The following is a 23,810-nucleotide window of genomic DNA, read 5'->3' on the forward strand; positions in this document are numbered from 1 at the left end:
TATAAAACGCATTATTACGTTTTTATTGCTCATTATATAATATTTTATTATGCTTGGTTTTATAGTTTAACTTTCATTTTTCTTCTAATCACAAGCGTAATTTATTTGCCATCAAATATTTGTATGATGTTGTTAATATTACAATTATATTTTAATTAATTTTACTTTTATTTTTCAGTTTTTTTTATTATTTACATAATACTTTTTTCTCTTTTTAAGAAGACTTGAAATAAAGTATCTGCTGAAGCTGATCAAAAAATCCAAATTTGCCTTATTTAAAAAAGTAAATTTTACAAAACCATTATAATCATTAGACCAATTAATAAACTTTTCCAAAAAACTGGAAAAGTATAGTGACTGATAAAGAAAGCATCCTTAATCAGTTAACTAGGTTTAGCGTGAAAAAGTAACAGACTTACAGAAACCACTGGATTATATGTGTAGCTTGCAATCAATAATGAAAATGAAGTATTCAAATCTCAATAATATGTTTACTACGTTTTTGTATGTTTGCGTCGTTTTTGTATGTTTTTTGTATTTTGACCTTTGTCAAAATTTACTGTACGAAAATATTTTTAAATAAAAATGTAATTATTACTTCCTTGTTCGAAGTAAAGTACTGTGATCGCGAAAAATTTCGGTTTTCAGATTTCAACGGATATATCCATTTTGACCATCCCTGAATCCATTTTGACTAGTTACGGCGTGACGTCTGTACGTACGTATGTATCTCGTATAACTCAAAAACGATTAGCCGTAGGATATTGAAATTTTGGATTTAGGACTGCTGTAACATCTAGTTGTACACCTCCCCTTTTGATTACATTCGAATGAACCAAAAGTGTCCAAAAAAGCCCAAAATCAACAAAAAAAAATTGGATTTTGGACTTCAACTGCAGTAATAAGCCCTCACTGATTACTTTTCAACGATATATCATAAATGGTACCTATTTTCATTGGTTCCAAAGTTATAGTCAAATAGAGTTTTAATTAATGAAATATTTGGATCTTACAAGAGGAAGGCAAAATCAAGGAAAGGCAATTCAATAATTACAATTAAAAAAAAATATATGAAAGATATCAGAAGTTATTAGTGAAATTAAATTTTATGTACTTTTAAAAATGTTTATATATAGTTTAATAGGCATTATTACATATGTGTATTTGCAACAGATTTGGTGAAACATCTGATTATTTAATACTAATTGAAAAATATAATTTAGAATCGTATTATTTTTGGTTTTTCTAGTTTAATTTTATCTATATTAAAATTAACTACAGAGTGACTGAAAAACAGACCGTCAAAAAGCAACATATACACTGAGGCGCACATGCCCTATCTTTAATAAATTGCAAAAAATTATCTTTTAGTTCATTAATCCTCTGATATTGTCGGACAATATTATCCCTATGACGGGGAGGTGATCAACATTTCGTTTATTTATTTTTTGTTGCCAATCATTAATCACTCTTTGGTTTGGAATAATTCTTCTGATTTAGATTTGTGTACACGTTCTCTAGTTTTCAAATTTTCTCTCTTTATATTCATCATTCTCTCTTAATCTTTTTATTCTTTGCTTAGTCTTAACGTTTTCATCCTCTTTATATTTATCATCGTCTCTTAATATTTTTATTCTTTCTTTGAAATTAAAATTTTCTTCCTCTTTATATTTATCATCTTCTTTTAATGTTTTTATTCTTTCTTAGTTTGCAACATTTTCTTCCTGTTTATTATTTTTTTTCTTTGCAACCTTGTGTTCCTCTTTATTCTTTTTTAAACATTTTCTGATATAATAATACGAGTAATATAGGGACTTTTACTCTATCCTAATATTTAATGTAAGATTTTTGAATTTATAATTGTATAAATATTTGATGTTAATAAAAAATAATATTTCAGCAATTGTTTAACTGACCATATTATTAAAGAATTAGAGGAACGCATCTCAATTTCAAATGAAATAAATTTAAATGAAGTGCAGCAAAATATAGATGCAATTTAATAGGCGTACAAGGAAGTCATGTGGTGTCCACATCAGTTTTTTTAATAATTTTATTATAATGATACCTTCATTTTTATTTATCATGTTAATTTTTCGTTACAAATTTTTTGTTCTCCTATTTGATAAAATTCTACCGATACTAGAACTAATCGCTTATTACGAATTAATTATTTTAATATTACAAACTTTAATTTTTTATACTACTCCAAATTTTTTTATTATACATAAACGAAAAACTTATGAACAAAACTGCATTCAGCTATAACAATTTTTTTTATAACAAAGATGAGCCATCTGTCTGCCATTGCACCATATTTTATTTGAGACCATATTTTAATCTAGTAGTGAAACCATTTTAATAATGCCTGCTTGGTTGATATTTTGTTCTATTAAACGAAGATTTGCGATTGTTTGGGTTTCATTAATCTATGTTTCGATCAAATAAGAAAGTTTTCGTTTTTCATATCAATTTTTTTTTTAATTATCCTCAAGTATTCACTTAACCGGTTTAGAATGTAATCTTCGTCACACACTATACTTTTCCAATTTTTAGGAAAAAATTATTGATTGGTCTAATGATTTTAATGGTTTTGTGAAATTGTTCTTTTTAAAATCAGACAAGTTTGGATTTTTTGTTTAGCTACCACAAATACTTTATTTAAAGTTAGTAGTACATTATAGAAATATATATAAATCCCCTAATAAATAAGTTACAGTATTATAATTTTATATTACACACCAAACTTGCGAAGATACAAGGAAAAATAGAGGTGCCAATACACATTCACATATAAGGAATATTATGACGGAAATCTAAAGTATGGGTATTACATATATATATAACATTGAGTATAAATAGCTTGTCATTTAAACAATATCATTATATTTAAAAAATCAAAATATCTATTAATACTGGATATCTATAAAGATTAAAAATTTAATTATTTGGATGTTTCATACGTTGAAAAAAATTAAAACTTGGAAAGAAAAGTAATTTAATTTGTGATCAAGTGGAAAACTTCCATTACCATAAATATTGAAACTATCCGAAACCCTTGTAAATTAGTATAAAATGCTATATAGTTTTCAACTTCTTTCCAATCTTCGGATGAGTGGGAACAACTAATAAAATAACCTAAGAATTAAAATTGGTAGTGTAAATTAATTGTTCTGTATTTATAAATAAATAATTTGATAATTACAACAAAAAAAATATTGCTGAAAAAAGAATTAATTATAATCTTCATTCCCAAATTATCACCTCTTAGCTTATGTCATCGTATATAAAGATTAATATAACAATATACAGTTAATAATGTATACATCATTTGATTGATTACTTAGAATTAGTAACTAACTATATACAAAGTATTACGAGTTAGGAAATAACAATCAATCTAGATATGTTTTCATATAACTAGTGACAAATTATAACCACTTGTATGAATTATATACTCGTATTTCAATGATTTATTGAATTCGTTTATACTTTACGATAAAATACTTAGGTTTCATAGTAAACTAAAGTGATATGTAATGTTTTGCTTTACCAGATTAACATAAAGATTTGTAAATAAATTAATGAAAGGTAATGTGCAGTTTTTTTTCGATACTTCAACGTTATCACATTTAATTGTAATCTGTGAAAGATGTCTACAACGTTTTCTGCGTAAATTTTGTATGTAGGTTTAGTGCATTGATTCTCAAAATTTTTCCCACCGTCCACACTGAAAATCAAAAATTTTTTTAGCACCCCCGAAATTTTTAAACCTACTATCTGTTAAAAATAATATATTTCAATTGCTGTTTTTAAGATGCGCTTTTAAAAACAGCATTTGCAATGATTGTTTTTAAACGTGGCACGTTTCTGAGTTGAAACTTTCATTTTAAATGAGAGCAATTAAAACCAATATTTAATCGTATTTGGAAGTATTTTTATTAAAATTGCTTTCTCTTTAAAATATTGGTCTTTTCGCTTTAAAGTTGAATATTTCGGTCCAGAAAAATCGTAGGGAGACATAAAAAAAAGAAGAAATTAAAGTAAAAGTCTTAAGCTTTTAAACGATTTTAATGCAGTTTACTGGAAAAATTTCGTTTCCCCCATGCTCGATCAAACACGAAGAAAACTCTCAAATATTAAAAACTCTTCTTGTCATTGATTTTTTTTTAATTTGAGATTTTTGAAACCTGAAGTATACCGTCAAAAAGTAGAGTATTCTAGCTTTAATATTTTAATCGTCTCTCTGCAAAAGTAAAAGATTGCAAAGTAAAAATAGTTTGAATACAACCATTTTTTTTTGTTTTTTACATAAAATATACATCTGTTTAATTTTTTGTACTAGTGTAGTAGATATTTAATTTTTGTTTGAAATATCAGGAAAACATAATTTTGCCTTTTTTTATTTTAATCAGTCTTCGCCTTCCTAGACGGCCCCGATTTTCTGTGGGCCTTCTGCTGCCCCCCCCCTGAAGCCCTCCGGCGACCACAAGGGGACGTTATCGCCCACTTTGAGAAAGAATGGTTTAGTGTTATACTTCGTATTTATAAACTTTAATTATAATCTACTCATATAAAATACTTTTTAAAATTTTAATATAATTTAAGGAAGTATGTAAATCACTATTTTTTTATAAATTATGTTGTCAATAAACTTAACTATTCAGTTTACCGTCACGGTTATGGCAGAATTTTTTTTTTAACTAAAGCAAAAGATATTTTAAACATTTTACAACCACAGGATTTTACTAATGTGTTTATGCATAAAAGTTGAAAATAATAATTCTGTTGTGAAAGATACCAACGATGTAATTCCAGCAGTACACGAATATCATTAAAAATATACACTCGTTTATTTTTAATGATATACATAAATTAAACTAATAACTATGAATATTATATATACACACACAGGAGTATTTAAGAAAGTATGCTCTACAGTTTATCCACCTAAAAAAAAAACCCAAAAAAAAACGAAAAATTGGGATAGGTCATCCTCAAATGATCTCTAAATTTGGCTTTAAACTGTTAGTGTAATTTGAAGTAAATTTAATTTAAATAAAATACTGATAGATCTTCGTGGGTGGTGTTACGTTATTTTTAGATTTTGGTTAGGTTTTATGTAAATATATATATATATATATATATATATATCAATAACTATTATTTTTTACTTCAAATATATTCCGTAAAAACGGTTTCGCCTATATATTTTTAAATTGTATATTGTACGTAACCGGTTTAGCCTGAAATACTCAAAAAAAAGTATTTATTATAATTTTAAAACAGAAATTTAAACTAATTTGTGAATAACTGGTTATGAAATAATATTAAAATTCCTCAATTTTAGAAATTTGAATGCAATACGATTCTTTCTGAAATTAACGCTCTAGATCGGATTTTGTTCTACAAAAATTAACGAAGTTATGTAAAGAATGCTTAACCTATATTAAAACAGACATACTTGTAAACCTGTAATTGTCTACTAAGGGTACCTTAGTGTACCTTCAACACTCAAAAATGTCTCAACGATTAAAAACTGATTTCCATAAATGTAACAAATCCACTGTGGTACATTTTACAGAATGTTTGGGGGAAAATTATATTAAAAAGAAATTACGATTGATGAAACGTAAACGATATCTTCTGAAACCAATCTGAACAGAATGAGATCGATTTCATCTTATAACAATTCTTTGATAGTTGCAGTTAAATTAGTGTTACTACACCAAGGCTAATAGGCCTTTGACTACACAAGGCAGATAGCTGAACTCTAGGCTTTACCTGTACTGAAACAGCTATGTTGTTATCAGTACTTATATTATAAATTGAATATCCAAAAATTAATTTACTAAATCTCTATTAATTTTATATACATTATTTTTATGCTTTATTACGTTGTAATATATCAACCAAATCAATCATATCAAACTTTATTGAGCATTTATTAAAACTTATTTATTGTATTCATTACTTGCTTACGGCCTATAAATATTTCAAATGTAGGTCTCAAGGTACATTGATTTTATTATTTATTTGATACACTGTCACATATTTTAATAATCAAAAATATACACTACTTGGCTATATTTACATCACGCACAAGTACAGGATAAATATATACAGAATAAACAAAAATACAAAATTCTTAAATACCAAATTTAAAAATACATTTTATTACCTCATTTTCCTACAAAAAAAACCCAAAAAATAGTTTTGATGAAAAATATTTTCAGTTTTTTTTGTTGCAATCTTCCAGTTTTTTTTTTTTTTTTTTTTTTTTTTTTTTTTTAATAACAACACTATATAGACTTTATAAAATATCGTGATTGAAAAACTGTTAGATGTCATATCCTCTCATGTAACTATGAGTTAGTTGTATTGACGGTAATTTTACGATTCTAATACAGAAATAATGATAATCTAGAGTCTCAGATAATCACGACTTTACAGTAATGTATAAATATTAATCTTCCTGAGATTAGAATTAAACAAACTCGATGTGTACATAATCATTGATTATTTGATTACGTAAGTCAGTCTAGCGAGTAATTGACTATTTACGGAGCAAAGTCTGTATAATTCCGGATTTTCACGGGTATTATAGCTATAGCATACAGTAGCTAAATGAAGTTGCACTGCGTAACAATACACATTATGGTAAATGAGTGAATTTTGGAAAAAAATAGAGAATATTTTGCATTGATTTTTACTTTCTTTTTTTAAAAAAATCATTCATTACTCTTTACACAACTGCCAAAAAAGGAGTGTAATGTATTTAGGATGTACATATGTTTATATGTATTTTTGTTCCACCGTAATAGCTCAACGGCCAAACCGATTTAGATGTATGACGCCGCGTTTGAATCCTTAAGTTAGGAGTGTCATAGGTTATATAAATATGTGTTAATGTATACATATATAATAACAAGACATATTTTACTTAGCAATATTATCTTTATTAATTTCTTGGATTAACTAATCAACTATACAACCTTATAAATTAAATACACTACGTTTCACTTAGAATTATCTAAGCTTCTTCAGTTGACAATACACATTCATACACACATTATACAAAATTTTCTTACATACACAAAGTACATACAGTAAGAGAACGTACTTTGTGTATGTAACAGAACGTATTGGTTAACCCACGATATTAATAAAGTTAATATTTTTAAAGAAAATATGTCTTGTTATTATATTTAATTCTCTCCAATCAAGAGAAAAATAAACTTAAATAAACTACATTTAAGTAGTTTATTTAAGTTTATTTATACACGAGTATATATATATATGTACGTAGTAGTGGAGAATTGTGTGAGCCTCTATCACTGTGACAGCTGGGTTTGAACTGAATTATTCAAATCAATCGAATGAATAAATAATTTTACAGAAATAATAGAATTGAATTGATGTTAAATGGAATAAAATAAAATTAAATATATTTAAACAATTTTTTTAATAATAATAGGCTTCCCGTGGGGAATGCATGTGAGGTTAAGAGTGGTAGGATGATACGAGCACCTCATGCGAAGCTAGACCAATCATCACCATTAACTGGTAACAAACGGGGTACCCCTAGGGCGCTGTTTTGGAACGTGCAATGGGATACCCTTATAATATTTTTGCCAAAAATCTTCTGATTTTCAAAATTCTAACTAGGTTTTATTAGTAGGTTGAAGGCTAACTTTTGCATGCATCAGATACACTCTCTACCTAACAGATCACGGTTATTAATATTTGATTGACAGAGTAAAATTTATCATCCAACAACTGTGTATAGTCATGATGTGTGCAGTTATTACTTAATTTACAGTAAGCTGAAATGAAACACACGCTTCTTAATTGTGTGGCGAGTCTTCACCGGTAAATTTGATAAAGCGATCTTGGCAAAAAGAAGCGGGAGTACGTCACTTGCGCAAATAAACTGACAACTTATATTATATTCATCAATATTCTAACCAAATTCCTTGCTTGCTCCGTACACTAAACATAGAAGCTTAAATGTGTAAATATCGTATAAGTATAAAGTAAATAAGTACGTTCTTAGCCGTTACGAAAAAACTGTAATAGTACATTTACTACAATAATTTTTTGTTTCTTACTTTTAATTGGAATCAGTGATGAGGTACTACTAGGTAACCCGTCTACGAATCTTGTGAACTGTCAAGTTTTTAAATTAAGTGACCCTCCAGTAAGCATTAATTAAGTAATAACATCATTGGGTACTGTATGACTAGGAAAGTAATGAATTATTTACAGTAAAAAATTAACACAAAAATTCTAAGCATATAACTTTTTAATTTACGTACAATAAAATTTTATTACGAAAGTTGACAATTGTTTAAAAACATTTACGAATAAAAAAGAGTTTTTCTCTTGCAACATCATAATAATATTTTATGTTCATTTCCTCTGTTATAATAGAATTATTTTGAATAAAACATTATGCTGTACGAGAGAGCTGCAAATTTTATCACTCAGTACTGTCGTATACTTTACCAGACGCACACTTTAATCCTTTTCTTTTTGGAGAGCAAACTTCATTAACGCTATCAAATAGCTGATCTTTAGGGCATTTGTTATGTTTTAACGTTAAAATATATGATGACGTCTCATAAGAGCATTTGTAATATTTACTGCAGTCATATGGATCTCCTTGATAGCCTTCTTCACTACATACTGGTACACAATAACCTTTAACGGTATCAAGCTGAAATGAACCCGGACACTTTTCAAATGTAATCAGCTCATCATTATAACAGTAACCGTAATACGATGAGTCATATGGGTATGGAACTTTAACTCCGGATTTTCCATAACAAGAAATGTAGTAGCACGAATATTGATATTCACAATTTTGTGATTTGGAATTATAATAACCCGTTCCGATGTTGCTACAATCAAAACTATAAGCAACTCCTTTAACGCAAATATAATATTTACGACAGTTTGTAGGGTTTGGATAGTAACCATCTTCTGAACATATAAATTCATGAGAAATCGGAGCACAAGTAGGATCTTTTGAAGTTGATCTGCAGGCGCCGGAATCGATGTCGCAGTATGGATTAGATGATGGACATTGAAATATATATTTTTTCGATACAGTTCCATTATAATATTTTTTACATATTTGAACTGTTGTGCAGTTTAAACATGAATATGACTTATCACATGATTCCAAGGCTTCAGTATATTTCAAAGTATAATCATAACTATTCAATGAAAACGCACTTGTACCTGAAACCTATTTTAAATAATTAATTAAATTACAAAATAGTATTTAATTAAAATGCTAGGGTACTTTGTTTTTTACATTTTTCTCAGCGAAAAACATTCTTTAGCATAAAACATGGAAGTACACACATAAATATAATGAATATTTTTACATCGCAGAAAAGCCCATGTTTCTGTGTAAATTCCAATTTTAACAAAACATTCATGTAATTATTGGGAGCATTAGTTAACTACAGGTTGAATACAGCTTGAAATCTGTTAAGAAAAGTTTTAATAATTATTGTAATGTTATTGAAATTAATAATGTTTAAGGATTATTATTATTAATAACATTAAAATATTTCAATTAAAGAAATTTAAACGTGTAGAACATGTTTAAAATAAAAAAATTTACAGTATATAGATGGATTGCTCTTAACACTGAACATATTCTCATCATACAGAGTGAGCCACGAAAAAGTAGCCCAGCCAACGTCTAAAATAACCTACGTAAGTTCGATATTAAAAACTAACATATCTATCTATACAAATGTTCAGAGTAAATGTTGAAAATGAACTCCACCAACAGCTAAAACACTTTTTTTTGCAAGGTTTAACAAACACAATGCCTGTGTTTCCACCGGGGTCCATCTGCGTCAATTCCACCGGGGTAATACTGTTAATGCACGTCCTAATATTCTCCTTCAGTTCATCAATTGTGAATGAATTATTTTGATATACTCATCCTTCAATATTCTCCACAAATAAAAGTCACATATCAAAAAATGACTGAAGACAAAAAAAAAAAAAATGTGAAATAAATATTGTCAGTGTTATCAATAGCAGTTATAATAGTTAATTTTTTACGTAAGCCTTTTAAGTAGTACTAAAATATAAATTATATATTTAGTTGCAAGTTCCTGTTTTTGTTTTTTGGGTGTATGTAGTTTAAAAATCAACATTGAAGGCGAAATAATAATAATAATAATAATAATGGGTTTTAAATTTAAAAAAATTGATAAAAAAAATCATAACAGACTTATTGTTAACTTATTTTTAATGTTGAGTACACATTTATGAAAGTCTTCGTTAAAAAAAAAAAATCAGAAATATAATACTGCCTATTTGAAGTTATATCTTACGAATTAATAAATGCAAAAATAATTTTTATGATTCGATTCATTATAATACAAACTCACATTTTAATAACTTCGTTAAGAAATAATAAATGATTGATGAAATTCAGTTCATCATAGAAAAAGTTCGACATTTATGATTTTTCAATAATTTTTTACTTAAGTTTCAATATATCAGACGTTTTCTTATGAAATTTCTATTTCAACTTTTCCTTAAACAAAGTATTTTTTATTATTTTGTATGCATTTTAATAACAGTACTACGGTAGTTGGGTAGCTTAATAAATTCAACAAACATAACAAAAGAAAAAGAAAATTTAACTAATAGTATTTCAATTAAAAGCTACTGGGATCGTAATTTTAATTTAAAACGCTTGTAAATATTACACAATATCGATTGAAATACAAAAAATAATTTTAGTAATCTTCAAATTATGAAATAACTGTACCAATTGTCTTCGAAAAATAAAATTTCGTTACTTTATATAATAATAATGATTTGTGAACTTCTGCTCAGAAGACCTGATCATTTTCATGTGTACTGTTAGTCAAGCCAGTTTTTCCATGAAATTTTTTTTATTAAAGGTCAATTATTAAATACCGCTTTATTCACCATTCATATTTATCATCTACATATTTCCTTATTCAGCTTATCAGAATTAAATTATCGGCAACTTTATTTTTAATTATTTTTCTTTTTTATAATAACTTTGTTCGACTTATAATATCTCCATTTGAAAATGAATAGTAACAGAAGAATTATTAGATTAAAAATACGAAACTGGACGAGGGTAAAAATAAAAATGCCATTATTAGGCTAATTTGTAAAATTTTGTCTAGAAAATTATTTTTGCATATGTAATATGTGTAAAGATCAATCTATTTCACATTGTTATACCACATTAAACGAAGTAATTCATAAAATTCCTTTCTTTCGTTTACTTTCAATAAATTTTATAACACTTTTAGTAATGAAATAAAATTCGGTATATTAAAACAAAATTGAGAAAAACAAGCTATTCTCGATCTAATAACGTATTTATTATTATTATTTATATCCATCGCCGGTGTGTAACGGACTCGCACGTTCCTAACCTGGCAAGAGATCTGTGAACGCGAGACCAGAGAATGATGAACCACAAGGCTTATCCCTCTGGTCAGATTGTGGCAGGAGAGACAGCATGGAGAGATGGAGTATTACGTGACCCAGTTTTATGGGGTCACGAATACTTCCGCGCTTATCTTCAAGCCATAAAGAAAGCGCTGTCCCCCGATGGTCTTTATTCTCCTGGTGTACGGGATGACGCCGAGCACACCTTTTTCGGGTGCTCGGTAAGCGGCAGATCGAGAGACACTAGAGGCGGATCTCGTAGCACTGAACCTCCACAACGTGGTTGCCATGACGCTCCGGGATCTGAATAGCTGGTAGAGTGTGGCTCAATTCGTCAGGAGCATTCTTGGGGCCGAGAAGGACGACCTGGATCGTTCTGAACCAGGTGAAAATTAGATGGTGGCCTTCTTAGGCTAGGATGGGAGGACTCGGTCCGAAGTAATGCGTAAAAAGGTTCCGGGCCGATCCTGGTAGAAATTGGGATGGTTTTAGCCGGTAGTATGCTGCCATCAAGAGTCCGACAATTAATGTGTAAATGCATGTTCACTTCCCTCTCAAAAAAAAAAAAAATAGATATTTTGTTGTTATTATCATGAGAATCGACGAAAAAAGATAACTCTTTTACAACAAAAAAATTATACCATCAGTTCAAATAACTGCTTGTCTTTAAAATAATACTCATGATGGAAAACACAAAAAAGTATTAAAAAGATATCCCAATTCATCTGTACGCATTTTTACACCAGATTTTTTAAAATATAATCTTTATTTGGTTTTCTTCATAAAAAGTTTAATATTTAAAACTCTTCGATAAAAATAAAAATCTAATATTTTGTTTTTATTTATTTATTTTTTTACAAAACGAAAACTATTTCACACTGCAGTAAACGAGTAAAATGTGTGTCAATTACAAAGTTTAATGAAATATAAATTTTAACAAGTTTAACAAAATTATTTTAAATGTAGACACTACATTATGATATATGGCATATCTCAAATTACAGAACAACTCAAATTAGGATTTTATTGCTATTACGAACTAAAATTTATTAAAATTAAGAATATTATTAATTTAATCTACACTACGTTTTTCTTAAATGTTATTAATAAATAATATTAACATAAAAAATTTAATTATTTACATTCTTACCACAACAATTGATGCAAAAAATAAATATTGTATCATTATGTTTTTATTAAAATTAATAGTGATTGAGAAAATAACAGATCTATAACATGTCAAATAATTTCATGCGAATTCAATCACTGCTCTTTAAAAACTACTTTAAGGTGACACCAGTTGAAAAGAAAAAAATTGTTTAAGTTGCAGAAAAAAGCCATTATGATAAATATATAATTACGACAAAACAATATACTCAAGTATGAATCTCTCAGTAGACGTAAATTAATTAAATTATTTACATCATCACTCTTGATATTTTATCAGTTAGATAAAAGAATATGTATGTTTAATGCATTAACGCACTAAACTTAAGTAGCAGAAATTGCTGTACTAATTTTTTTTAAATTTAAAACAAGTGTTAAAATTAAATAAACTTTTTCAAAAAAACAAAATGTCAATAAAATTTGCAATAATATAAAATGTAGAAAGAATTACAACTTGTCTAAATTTAGTAGTCATGAATCAAGAATTCCTATTAACCCTCTTAAGAATATCTTAGGCATTCACAAATTGACGTAAACACAATATCGTAAAACAATCGTATACTTTTGACGTTTACGATGATCATTTTTAAAGATAGTACCGAAAAACAGGTGAAATTTCATAACTTTCACTAATGTTATGAAATGTTTAAAAAAACCATAATTTTACAGATAACATTTATTTTCACCAGATTAACTAAGTTTAATAATTTCTAGTTAAACCCATAAGAATTTGTCTAATAATTTTAACCCTGTAATAAGTTGTTTACAAATGAGTACTGATAGTAGAAAAATGTATGAAGCTGCTACAAAAAAAGGGTTTATTTCTTTGCTGCTTTCAATCGTAAAGCTTGCGTCCCACTCGTAAGCACATATCAAGAAGTAAAAAACAGAATTATATCGTAATGGAGGAAAATCTACTTCATGGTAAAAATTACAGTAAAATAATATAGTGGGCAAACATCAAAACTGTGTAATGATTACTAAATTAAACGTGATAAATTAGAAATTTATAAGCACAGAATACATTCGTAAATATTATTCGCAATATTTTTTATATTGTTATATCAATGTAATAAACTGTATAATTTTTCATTTACTGACAGTTGCAATATAAAATTAGAGATTACCAGATTTTTCATCAAATATTTGATGATAAGATGTAGACTTTATACAGAACCGTGTTCCCAAGATATAAGATGTTTAAAATGTTTGAAAATCCATTGTAACATTTATCCCGGTTCTCAACGACTAGTTTATATAAAAGTCGGCTGGGGTGTAACTGATGCCAAAAAGAGTTACCATTCCTAAGAGTGCTTTTAAAAATTTCACCAACTTTAGTAATTTTCGGTGTGATAATCATATAAACTATCTTTTAATCATTGGTATGATTAAGGCTTTCTTTCTTTTTCCTGTTTAGCCTCCGGTAATTACCGTTCAGATAATACTTCAAAGGGTGAATGAAGATGATATGTACGAGTGTAAATTAAGTGTAGTCTTGTACAGTTTCAGTTCGACCATTCCTGAGATATGTGGTTAATTGAAACCCAACCACCAAAGAACACCGGTATCCACGGTCTAGTATTTAAATCCGTGTAAAAATAACTGTCTTTACTAGGACTTGAACGCCGAAACTCTCGACTTCCAAATCAGCTGATTTGGGAAGACGCGTTCACCACTAGACCAATCCGGTGGGTTGGTATGATTAAGGCTGTGTTAATGTAAATCAACGCATCAGTGCAAAATACCTTATAAATGTTTGGAATCCCTCTGTAGAAACTGCAATCTGTAGATCACACTTTGTAGTCCTAATAACACTAAGTTACTAAATTACTGAACAATTTTTCTGGTCTGTCGCTTAGCAGATTTTGATTGGGTTGAAAATTTTAAGGACGGAAGATAGAAAACTATCCACACGTTGTCTTCTCTTATTAAAAAAATACGTACTAAAATTTAAAAAAAGGATCAATGAATTTGTTAAAAATTATCACCGTATAAGTATTCGAGCACGTTCGGAAATCGCTAATTTCTGTAAAGTGATTGTTCCGACAGACTTGAGACTAAAAATTTAACATAAATAAAGCAAGAAAAATATGCTGCTGAGATTTCTTGCTCCTAAACAAAAAGAAACTTAAATAAAATTTTTACTATCACAATCAAAACCATAGAATAATAACAAATTTTCAAATCAATATGATCTTTCTTCAATATCAGAGGTTTTTATGATTTGCTAAAAAATAATTATCAACCCAATTATTAAAAGATCTTAGATGTTATTTAGACCCTACGTGAACATTTTACCAGAAATATCAAAGTTTGGCTCATAGATTCTTCACCAAAATAACGCACCGGCACACTTCGCAGTCTCTATCGAGATGTTTTGGGCGAAATACAGAATCCACGGGGATCTGTATTCGTGTTCAAACACGGGTTTGAACACCCACCATTTATCCCAATGATTTCCTCACTGGGATAAATGATCCAGGAAATCCTGGATTGGATAAATGATTTTCATTTATCCCACTGCAAAATCTTATTTCATAAAGATATTAAAAAAGTAACCTGCATTAAAATTAACCCGCTTTTTGTCACTAGATTCAGTAAAGTTAAAATTGACGAAGCATATGAAGGTACCCGAGGATAGCTTCAACCATGAAATATTTGCATGGAGAGTAGTAGGATCTTTTTGGGGAATATATCGGAAGGAAAAAGAGAGGTTTTTTTAATGTATTATACTGCAGTTTGTAAAAGAAACTAAAACATTAGTAACGGGTTTTTAATAGATTTGAATGACCTCCTAATGTCGGTTTGTACCTTTAAGTAAAAGGTGAAACACACTATTTTTAAACGGCTTTTTAGGGTTTTCTCTACATTTATCTATGAAGCAAATATAATGACGTTTTTGAAAAAAAGACCAAAAATATTAGCAATATGGAAATATGATAGAAAAATTACAGTATTTAGAAAAATACTGTTTAAAATCAGGCAATACAACTTTTATGTAATTTTATTGTTACAACAGTTTTCATAAGACTATCGTTTAACATTAAAAAGGCAGACGAACAGAATAAAACTGTATTCCCTAATATAGAACATATCTTCATTAAATTATACATGAAAACATTTTTATATAAAGAAATTATATTGTAATAAAAAATCTTTAAAATATCATTTTGTTCCTCTTTTTTTCTATTTATGTTGAGTTATCTTTTTTTTATTGTTAGATGAGAGTAGCTTAGGGAAAGATATGAAGCCATATGCTTCTTCACATCTTATTAACTTTCAAGAGAAAATTAAGTATGAAAAGTTTTATGGTTTAATCCTACTAATGACCAGGATTCGGACCGTGTTTTCAACTGAACGGTTTTAGATGAAAGACGGAAATACTGTATTTCACCAAAGGGTATGGAAAATTCTTTACATTAATAACTATTCATCTTGTAATATACATCCAATTAGTTTTAGACATTTCAAGATAACCTTGTTATATTAATGTAAATTTAAATTTAAAATCTTTCTGTTTACACCAAACTTCTTTAACCAAAACTCAGAATATTTCTCGGTTAAGGAAAAATTTATTTTTAGGCGAGTATTTTATCAGTAAAATATTTTTTTTAAAATTATTAAATGTTAAAAAGAATAAAAACATGATACTTTGACCGCATTCATTTCTCAGTTAGTCTTAATTAAGCAGTTAGTCAATTTTTTGGTTCTGATGGTTACACTGTTTCTAAACTTTTTAGGCCTATTATTCGAATGCACTAGTCCTTTATATAATTTTTATCCGACTACTTCATTTATCGCCAGAATCTTTTTATAATATTTTAGTTATATTAGATTAATTTCTTATGTGTTATAAATTACGTACTTATAGACGAATTCAACTTCTTCCTTCCGATTAAGTAGAATGTCAGTCAGTTAATTCCATCATCATTGGCGTGAGATCATGATGATTAAAAGTCCTTACATAAATTAATAATCAATTACAGAATAAACGAAGGTCAGCTGATCAGAAATAGAATCAGTTGAACATTTTTTCACTCTTTAATATAGACAGTATAGCTTCATTAAAAAAACAAAAAAAAATTATGATAAACTTATTAATATTAAGAATATCGTAAATAACCTTGGTGATTTATTAAGTTTAAAATTAAGCAGATAATTTGTTGTTAGAAAATAAAAACATCTTTTTGAAAGATTCTTCTCACTCAAAAAGATGTTTTACAATACGAAAGCATTTTTCCAGTAGGCCAACCAAAAGCAGCATTGAAGAATAATAAATAATATTCTGAATAAAAAGAGTGGTTTCATCAGTTTAGATATTGCCTGAAGCAGATTAACTACGGACTATACCAGCAATATATTTAAACAACAGGTTTTGAGTGAGAAAAACGAAGTAATCCTGACTAAATTTATAAATTTTCTTAATAAGTTTATTTAAACTTTGATCATTTAACTGCTAAAAGATGTTTAATTGATGAACATTGATCGAATAATTTTTAAATGTAAAGTAAATAAATTATCATTTAATGGTCCATTGAAGAATTTTTTTAGCATAACGAAAATATGCTGTTTATCTTACAATTTTCAGAGTAAAACGATAAAACCCATTGTGTTGGTCTAGTGATAAAACTCGTCGTAAATCAACTGACTTCGAAGGTGAGAGTCCTACGGTTCAAATCCTAATATAGCAGTTGCTTTTACTTGGACTTGAATAATAGATCGTGGTTACCGGTGTTTTTTTTAGTGGTTGGGTTTCAATTAACCACACGTCTCAGGAATGGTCGGCCTGAGTTTTTTCAAGACTATATATTCACCGGTACAGTTACATTACACTGATACGTCACTAATGACTTTTATTGAATTATTGATGCGACTATAAATAAAAAACATTTTTTTTTAAACCGAAAAGTTTTGTTCATTTTTATTTTTATTATTATTTTTTCTTTAATAAATTTGTTTTTTATTTGCTTACAGTTTTATTTATTAGATCTAATCATTGAATAAAAATATTCTGTCTAAGTGTAGAGGATACTATTACCATTAGTGTAACGTTTTATTTATTTGTTAATAAAATAATTACTATATACGGAAATACGGTTAATTTAGTAATACACAACTAAGAAGGAAATATGGATATAGCATATAATCTAATCATTAACGGAAAAATACTATTAAAACCTTTTTCCTTTTCTTTTTTTTTGCAATTAAATGTACTCTCTTTTTAAAATAGTTTCTTTAGATCAACTAAAGCTTTGTTCTTATTGTAAAAACTGTTTCAAGAGTAAAATTCGTAATGTAGTTGGTAATACTGTTTTTAATTAAACGTTTCTACATAAAAATACGAAAATGTGTAGACGTTTACTAAAAATGAATACGGTAAATATTGTACATTATCTGTTATTAAATATTGCACTTAAGACTGATTTTTGCTTCGTAATATGAGGAAATGAAGCTTGCATATTTTTGATTTTTTGGAAGGAAAGATAAAAAAAAGAAACATTGAACATTATATAGTACATTAAATAATATTCAAATTCATCAGTTACAGTTAATGTACTACGTAACGTGAAATGTATGATTGTTTTAAATCAACGTAAAACAAAGTTACTTGTAATGTTATTTTGTGGAAGGGCAACCCTCCTCATACTCTATCACTATTTGAATGATCCGTAAGAATTAGCAAATAAATAATTATTCTTATTCAATAATGATATTATTATGTTCTATTACAATAGAAAGTAAGCTTGTTACGGTGCTAAAGATCTCTACCGTAGATACTTCCAGTCTGTTTACCAATCAAATAATTCTTCAGTGAATAGGTATGATTTATACTTAAAAATTATTTTATTGGTAAAGTAGCCGTTCCTTTTATCGTAGCAGGTGACGTAGTTAAAACTATTATGGTACTCACTCCGCGTTCTGGTGTGTTGGCATTGACGGAATACCTTCGTTTATACAAAAAGGAACTGCAGGATTTATTTTCCCATGTCTTGCTTTCTTTTCTTTCTTTTTCCTGTTTGGTCTCCGGTAACTACCGTTTATATAATACTTCAGAGAATGAATGAGGATGATATGTATGAGTGTGAAGTGTAGTCTTGTACATTCTCAGTTCGACCATCCCATGTCTTGCTTACTTTACCTTACTTTAAAGTCTTTTGTTTTTCCGGATTCTTGAAGATTGCGCTGGTGTTACCAATTTTGAGAAGGTTGACTTAAATGATATAAAAATTATAGAACAATATCTGCCCTGAATTCAGTTTCAAAGATATTCGAGAAAATTTTTTGTGTGTGCCTTTATCAGATTCCTTCCAATTCTATTAATTTATGTCAACATTGTTATATGATCCGAAGGTCTACGGCCATGAACCTGAATTTGATAATGTCTTTGTGCGTTTGAAACTGAGAATAAAGAACAGGTCAACGTTATATATTTTGATTTTAAGAAAGCCTTCGAAACGATGCCTCATGACATACTATTGGATAAGTTGGCTATAATATTACTGGCGATATGGTAATATAAGTTGGCTATAGAATTACTGGCGATATGGTAATATAAGTTGGCTATAGAATTACTGGCGATATGGCAATATAATTAGAATCCTACCTAACTGTTAGGCCTTTCTATGTCAAGATGGTAGGGAAGGTTTCTAAAGTTTATATGGCAAATTCTGGAGTTCCACAGGTTCACATCAAGCAACATTATTATTTACTGCTTTTATTAATGATGTCGGAAAAGGCATTCAATCTAACATCTTACTGTTTGCTGACAATCTCGAATTTCTTCCAAGGGTGAACCATTATAGTGACCTTGTTACGCTGCAAACAGATATTGGCAATATATACGATTGTTCTACTGCTAATCGTATGCCATTAAATCTGGTACAGATTGAGGTTCACGAGAAACCATATCTAAATATCATTATAAGATCTCTGGTAAAAATAAACTCGCGAGGAGGTAGTATGTGTTTCAAGTTAAATTTTAGTAGAAAATTACCTTTTACATATCAAACTGACAAGATTATCGCCAAATCAAGGAGGCACTTTGAGGTATTGCTTTGGTTTGGTTGCCACTTCCAATCCGCAAAACACTATCATACGCCTATACCTAACTATAGTTCCACCAGCACTTGAATAATATTACTTCATAGTTTTAAAATACAAGAGGATGATACCAGTCATAAAATAGAACCAGTTAAAAAAAACTGTTTTCTAACATATCATCCTGTTTTTTCCCTGCCACCCGGAACCAGACCCCCAATTAAGCACGAACACGGTTCCGGTAGGTGCCTTTGCCTCTAGTCGCCAGACAAGGATAATGCCAGGGCGGCTATTCCGTTCCCGGCCTCCATCACTCACCAGCCGGGACTCGGTCCTTTGTGCCTCGCCCGGGGACACCCCCGGAGGGACGACCCCGCTGGGACTCAGCCTTTAGCTCATTGGCTCGAGAGTCATCGCACTTCATCACTACCCCCCACCCGTGCAAGCACGAGCGAACGGCAGCTTCATACGGAGCTGTCCCTCACCCCCTCTCAACCCGATATTTCAGTTGTAGTATTCCCGACACAAACCCCGCCACAGTGTCGAAGTCCACCGAACTTAGTAACATCGTTCCAACGATGGTCCCCACCTCGAGATGCCCAGTTACGGCAGTACAGTCGCGGCGTTCCTCGTCCCACCGTGGGCACTGGAATATATCATGTTCCGGCGTGTCTAACTCCCGACAGTAGGCCAGAAGGGGTCTTCAGCTCTTCTTCGTCCACACAAGTATGAAGGAAAGACCCCATGGCCGGTCAGGAAGTGTGTCAGTCTAAATCCCAGTTCGCCAAACTTCCTCTCGGCCCACAGCTAAATGTGCGCTATCAAACGATGCGTCCACCTCCCTTTCGTATTTTACGGATTTGAATACGAGATCGTGGATACCGGTGTTCTTTGGTGGTTGGGTTTCAATTAACTACACATCTCAGGAATGGTCGAACTGAGACTATACAAGATTGTAATCTTGTACAGTCTCAGTTGTACAGAAAAGAAGTGTACTTCATTTACACTCATGCATATATCATCCTCATTCATCCTCTGAAGTATTATCTGAACGGTAATTACCGGAAGCTAAACAGAAGAGAAAGATTTCTACATTCACATCATCCAGGTTTAGTGAACATTTTCCGAACTGTGAGGATGAACGCAGATGTTGGAGAATCATTACTACTAAGACAAGAAGAGAGATTTAGGATGTGATGTTTGTTACAACATGGATATTGAGAAATTGATATTCAAACATTAGTTACATGGTGCCTCATATGTCTATCAGAAGATTTAATCTGTTTCGATAAATGGACAGTCGGCTAGCTCCTTTAGCGAGATGTTTTTAAACATTTAATAAAGGCTTCAACGTGGTTGATAATTTTTATAATCGTATTTGATGTCTTCTAGAAAAGCGTAAAATCATTGCTCGCTAATTCCGACTTACGATTGGATGATCAGTTATATGGAAGAGATGAATTATAAAATTACGGCTTTGGGGTTTTTTTTTTTAATGATGATTTATGTAGATCAGTATAGGTATGTGATGAATTAGAGGAATATTTTACGGAAAGGATCTTTATTATTGTTTTAGGACGATATATTGATGACTGTTACATTGTCCCAAAATCAATGAAATAATTAATAATAAAAATTATATATAATAATAATAAATTATTATAAATTACTGGAAAATTTAATATGTTAATCCTTTATACATATATTTTTTTCATACTTTAACATACAAAAGTTAAAATAATGTTCTCATAGCGAATAAAAGTAGATTAAATCAGCTAACCAGCAACAGTTCATTGGTACATATTTAAATAAACGTCAAACTGAGAAAAACTAAATTTATGAAGATCAGATAACTTATATAATCTTTTGTTTAGCTGTTCATTATTTTCTTTATACTCGTACTCTTGTTTTGTATAACATAAAATGTTGCTTGACGATATTATTTATTTTCACTTATGTATTTAACAAAACATCTTCATTAGTAAAAATTTCAAACAACTTAGTTGAGGATACACTATAACTATTGCGTCTAAAACATTTTTCAATGAAAAGAGGAATATTTAGTGCAATAGAAATAAAACAAACAATATTTACACAATATTACAAAAAAATTTACGAAATTTCACAAGAACAGTTGTATTAACAGCTTTTTTCAACAGTCATTTTTATTAACAGTTTAAAGGCATGGAGTAGCAATAGTAGTTGAAATCATAATGGTAAACGACTGTACGTAAGAGAACGATGTCAAGGCTGGCAAGGATCGGAGATGACTCGTGAAGAGAGAAGGGGGATTACTCGTAATCAATACTGGTGCGCGAAACTATTGTTTTTGTACTGAAATTAGGGTGTGTTAGTCTTAAGAAGTATTTAACCCTTATATTGCTCTTGACCTTTGTGAAGGGCGTACTTGTAATGTCTTGTGCGTTTGTAACAGAACACACAAGTTTATTCTTTAGATAGATATTTCTACTTACGGACCATATAACGGTCATAAAACTTTCCGCCAGTAATTAAACTTCTTTTTCCTATTATTGATACAAAAAGGAGAGGAAAAAACTGATATAAAAAATAGTAATCATTATATATATTTTAAGTTTTTAGAATACTTGTTTTAATGCGCTCTTTCTCTGACAGTTTCGTCGTTTTACAAAATTATTTCAACTTCCATTATTGCGGTTAATTAACTAGTTTAATTCTTGAAAACTCCGTAACTATCTAATCATCTAATAAAATTCTTATAATCATACATAATATAATTTATACTAGGAATTTCAGGAAATCTATAAATCAGTGTTGAGATAGACATTCACATAAAGATTACGAAACACCAAAAATCAAGTTGACATCTTTATTTGTTACCAAGAAATTAAAAAAAAAATAGTAAATTTCATTATTACTCCATTTAACCATTTAAACTCGGATTTTAAAAGGTCATTTTTCTTAATGTGCATTTCTGACGTAAAAATTTTCATTAATTTATTTTCAGCAGTTTCTGCTGGGTGTTGTTTATGAACCATTCACGACTATACGTTATATATATATATATATATATATATATATATATATATATATGTATGTATGTCTGTATGTACACAGATATGTAGCTGCGAGTACATATCTCACTCATTTTTAAAGTCTTGTTGCGAGTATTACCTAATGTGCAACTTCTTTAATACTACTTCTACAGCTTAGCTTTAAAGGAAAGAGGTTACTTTATTTCTTTTAAATTGGTTAAATTACAAATTCTAATACAAATATTTTTTTTAATTTCCATATCGCTTTTTCCCCAAAAAAATCTTATGTGGAACCACATGACTTCCTTGTGCGCCTATTAAATTACATATACACATTTCTTGCTGCACTTCATTTAAACTTATTTCATTTGAAAGTGAGATATGATCCTTCAATTCTTTAATAAAGAGGACAGTTACACGTTGGCTGAAATACAGGGCGTTTCATAATGTTCTTAGGAGTTACAAAAATTCAGTACAAAAAAGTATTTCACTTACCTAAATGAAAGTTGTACGAGGTGATGCAGGGACTTTTAACAGTTTTTGTTAAAATCTATAAATGTTTAATATGTGTTCCTCTGGTGACACGGCACACATCAACACGAAAGTTTAGCTCTTGCCAAACTCGTTCTAACATGTCATTTTCGATAGAGTTGATTGCATTGATTATGCGATCCTTTAGCTCAGCGATATCGTGCTGCATTGGTGGGATAAACACCTTATCTTTCACGTAACCCCAGAGAAAGAAATCGCATGGCGTGAGGTCTAGTGATCTTGGTGGCCACAGCATAATGTGTTGGTCTTCTTCAGACGCACGTCCTATCCAGCGCCGAGGTAATGTTGTGTTAAGGTGCTGTGAAACCTCGTTATGAAAATGGGCATTACAACCATCTTGCTGGAAAATGAAGTCGTTGAGTAGCTGAGGCATAAGCCATAATTGTAACATATCCAGGTATATCATGCCGGTTACTGTCGTTTCCAAAAAAAAGAACGGCCTATGCACTGCCTCACGAGAGATCGCACAAAAAACGTTTACTTTCGGGGAATCCCGAATGTGTTCCACATAAGCGTGTGGATTTTCAGTTCCCCAAACTCGCAAGTTATGACGGTTTAGTTTGCCGCTAA

The 23,810-nt window shown here is 29.6% G+C and overlaps 2 protein-coding genes across 4 annotated transcripts in view; one reads left to right on the forward strand and one right to left on the reverse strand.

The window, feature by feature from the left end:
* LOC142320974 (neurotrimin-like) overlaps nucleotides 1–23,810 on the forward strand; it is a 615,054-nt gene that overhangs the window by 151,908 nt on the left and 439,336 nt on the right. The window lies entirely within an intron of this gene.
* Nucleotides 8,288–12,780, reverse strand: LOC142321955 (uncharacterized). The gene is made up of 2 exons (XM_075360508.1): nucleotides 12,620–12,780; nucleotides 8,288–9,253 (listed from the first exon to the last, which is right to left on the reverse strand). Exons 1-2 carry the CDS (start codon nucleotides 12,653–12,655, stop codon nucleotides 8,483–8,485), a joined length of 807 nt encoding a protein of 268 aa, XP_075216623.1. The 5' UTR covers nucleotides 12,656–12,780; the 3' UTR covers nucleotides 8,288–8,482.

The sequence above is a fragment of the Lycorma delicatula genome, chromosome 3 (genome assembly GCF_047948215.1).
Source record: "Lycorma delicatula isolate Av1 chromosome 3, ASM4794821v1, whole genome shotgun sequence".
Taxonomy (NCBI): Eukaryota; Metazoa; Arthropoda; class Insecta; order Hemiptera; family Fulgoridae; genus Lycorma; species Lycorma delicatula.

Bases quoted from the DNA above. Each gene is read 5' to 3' on its own strand.
- LOC142321955 (XM_075360508.1), bottom strand. From the start codon at position 12,655: ATGATACAATATTTATTTTTTGCATCAATTGTTGTG. The intron at 9,254-12,619 runs GTAAGAATGTAA...TATTTAAAATAG, and splicing joins TTTTTGCATCAATTGTTGTG to GTTTCAGGTACAAGTGCGTT.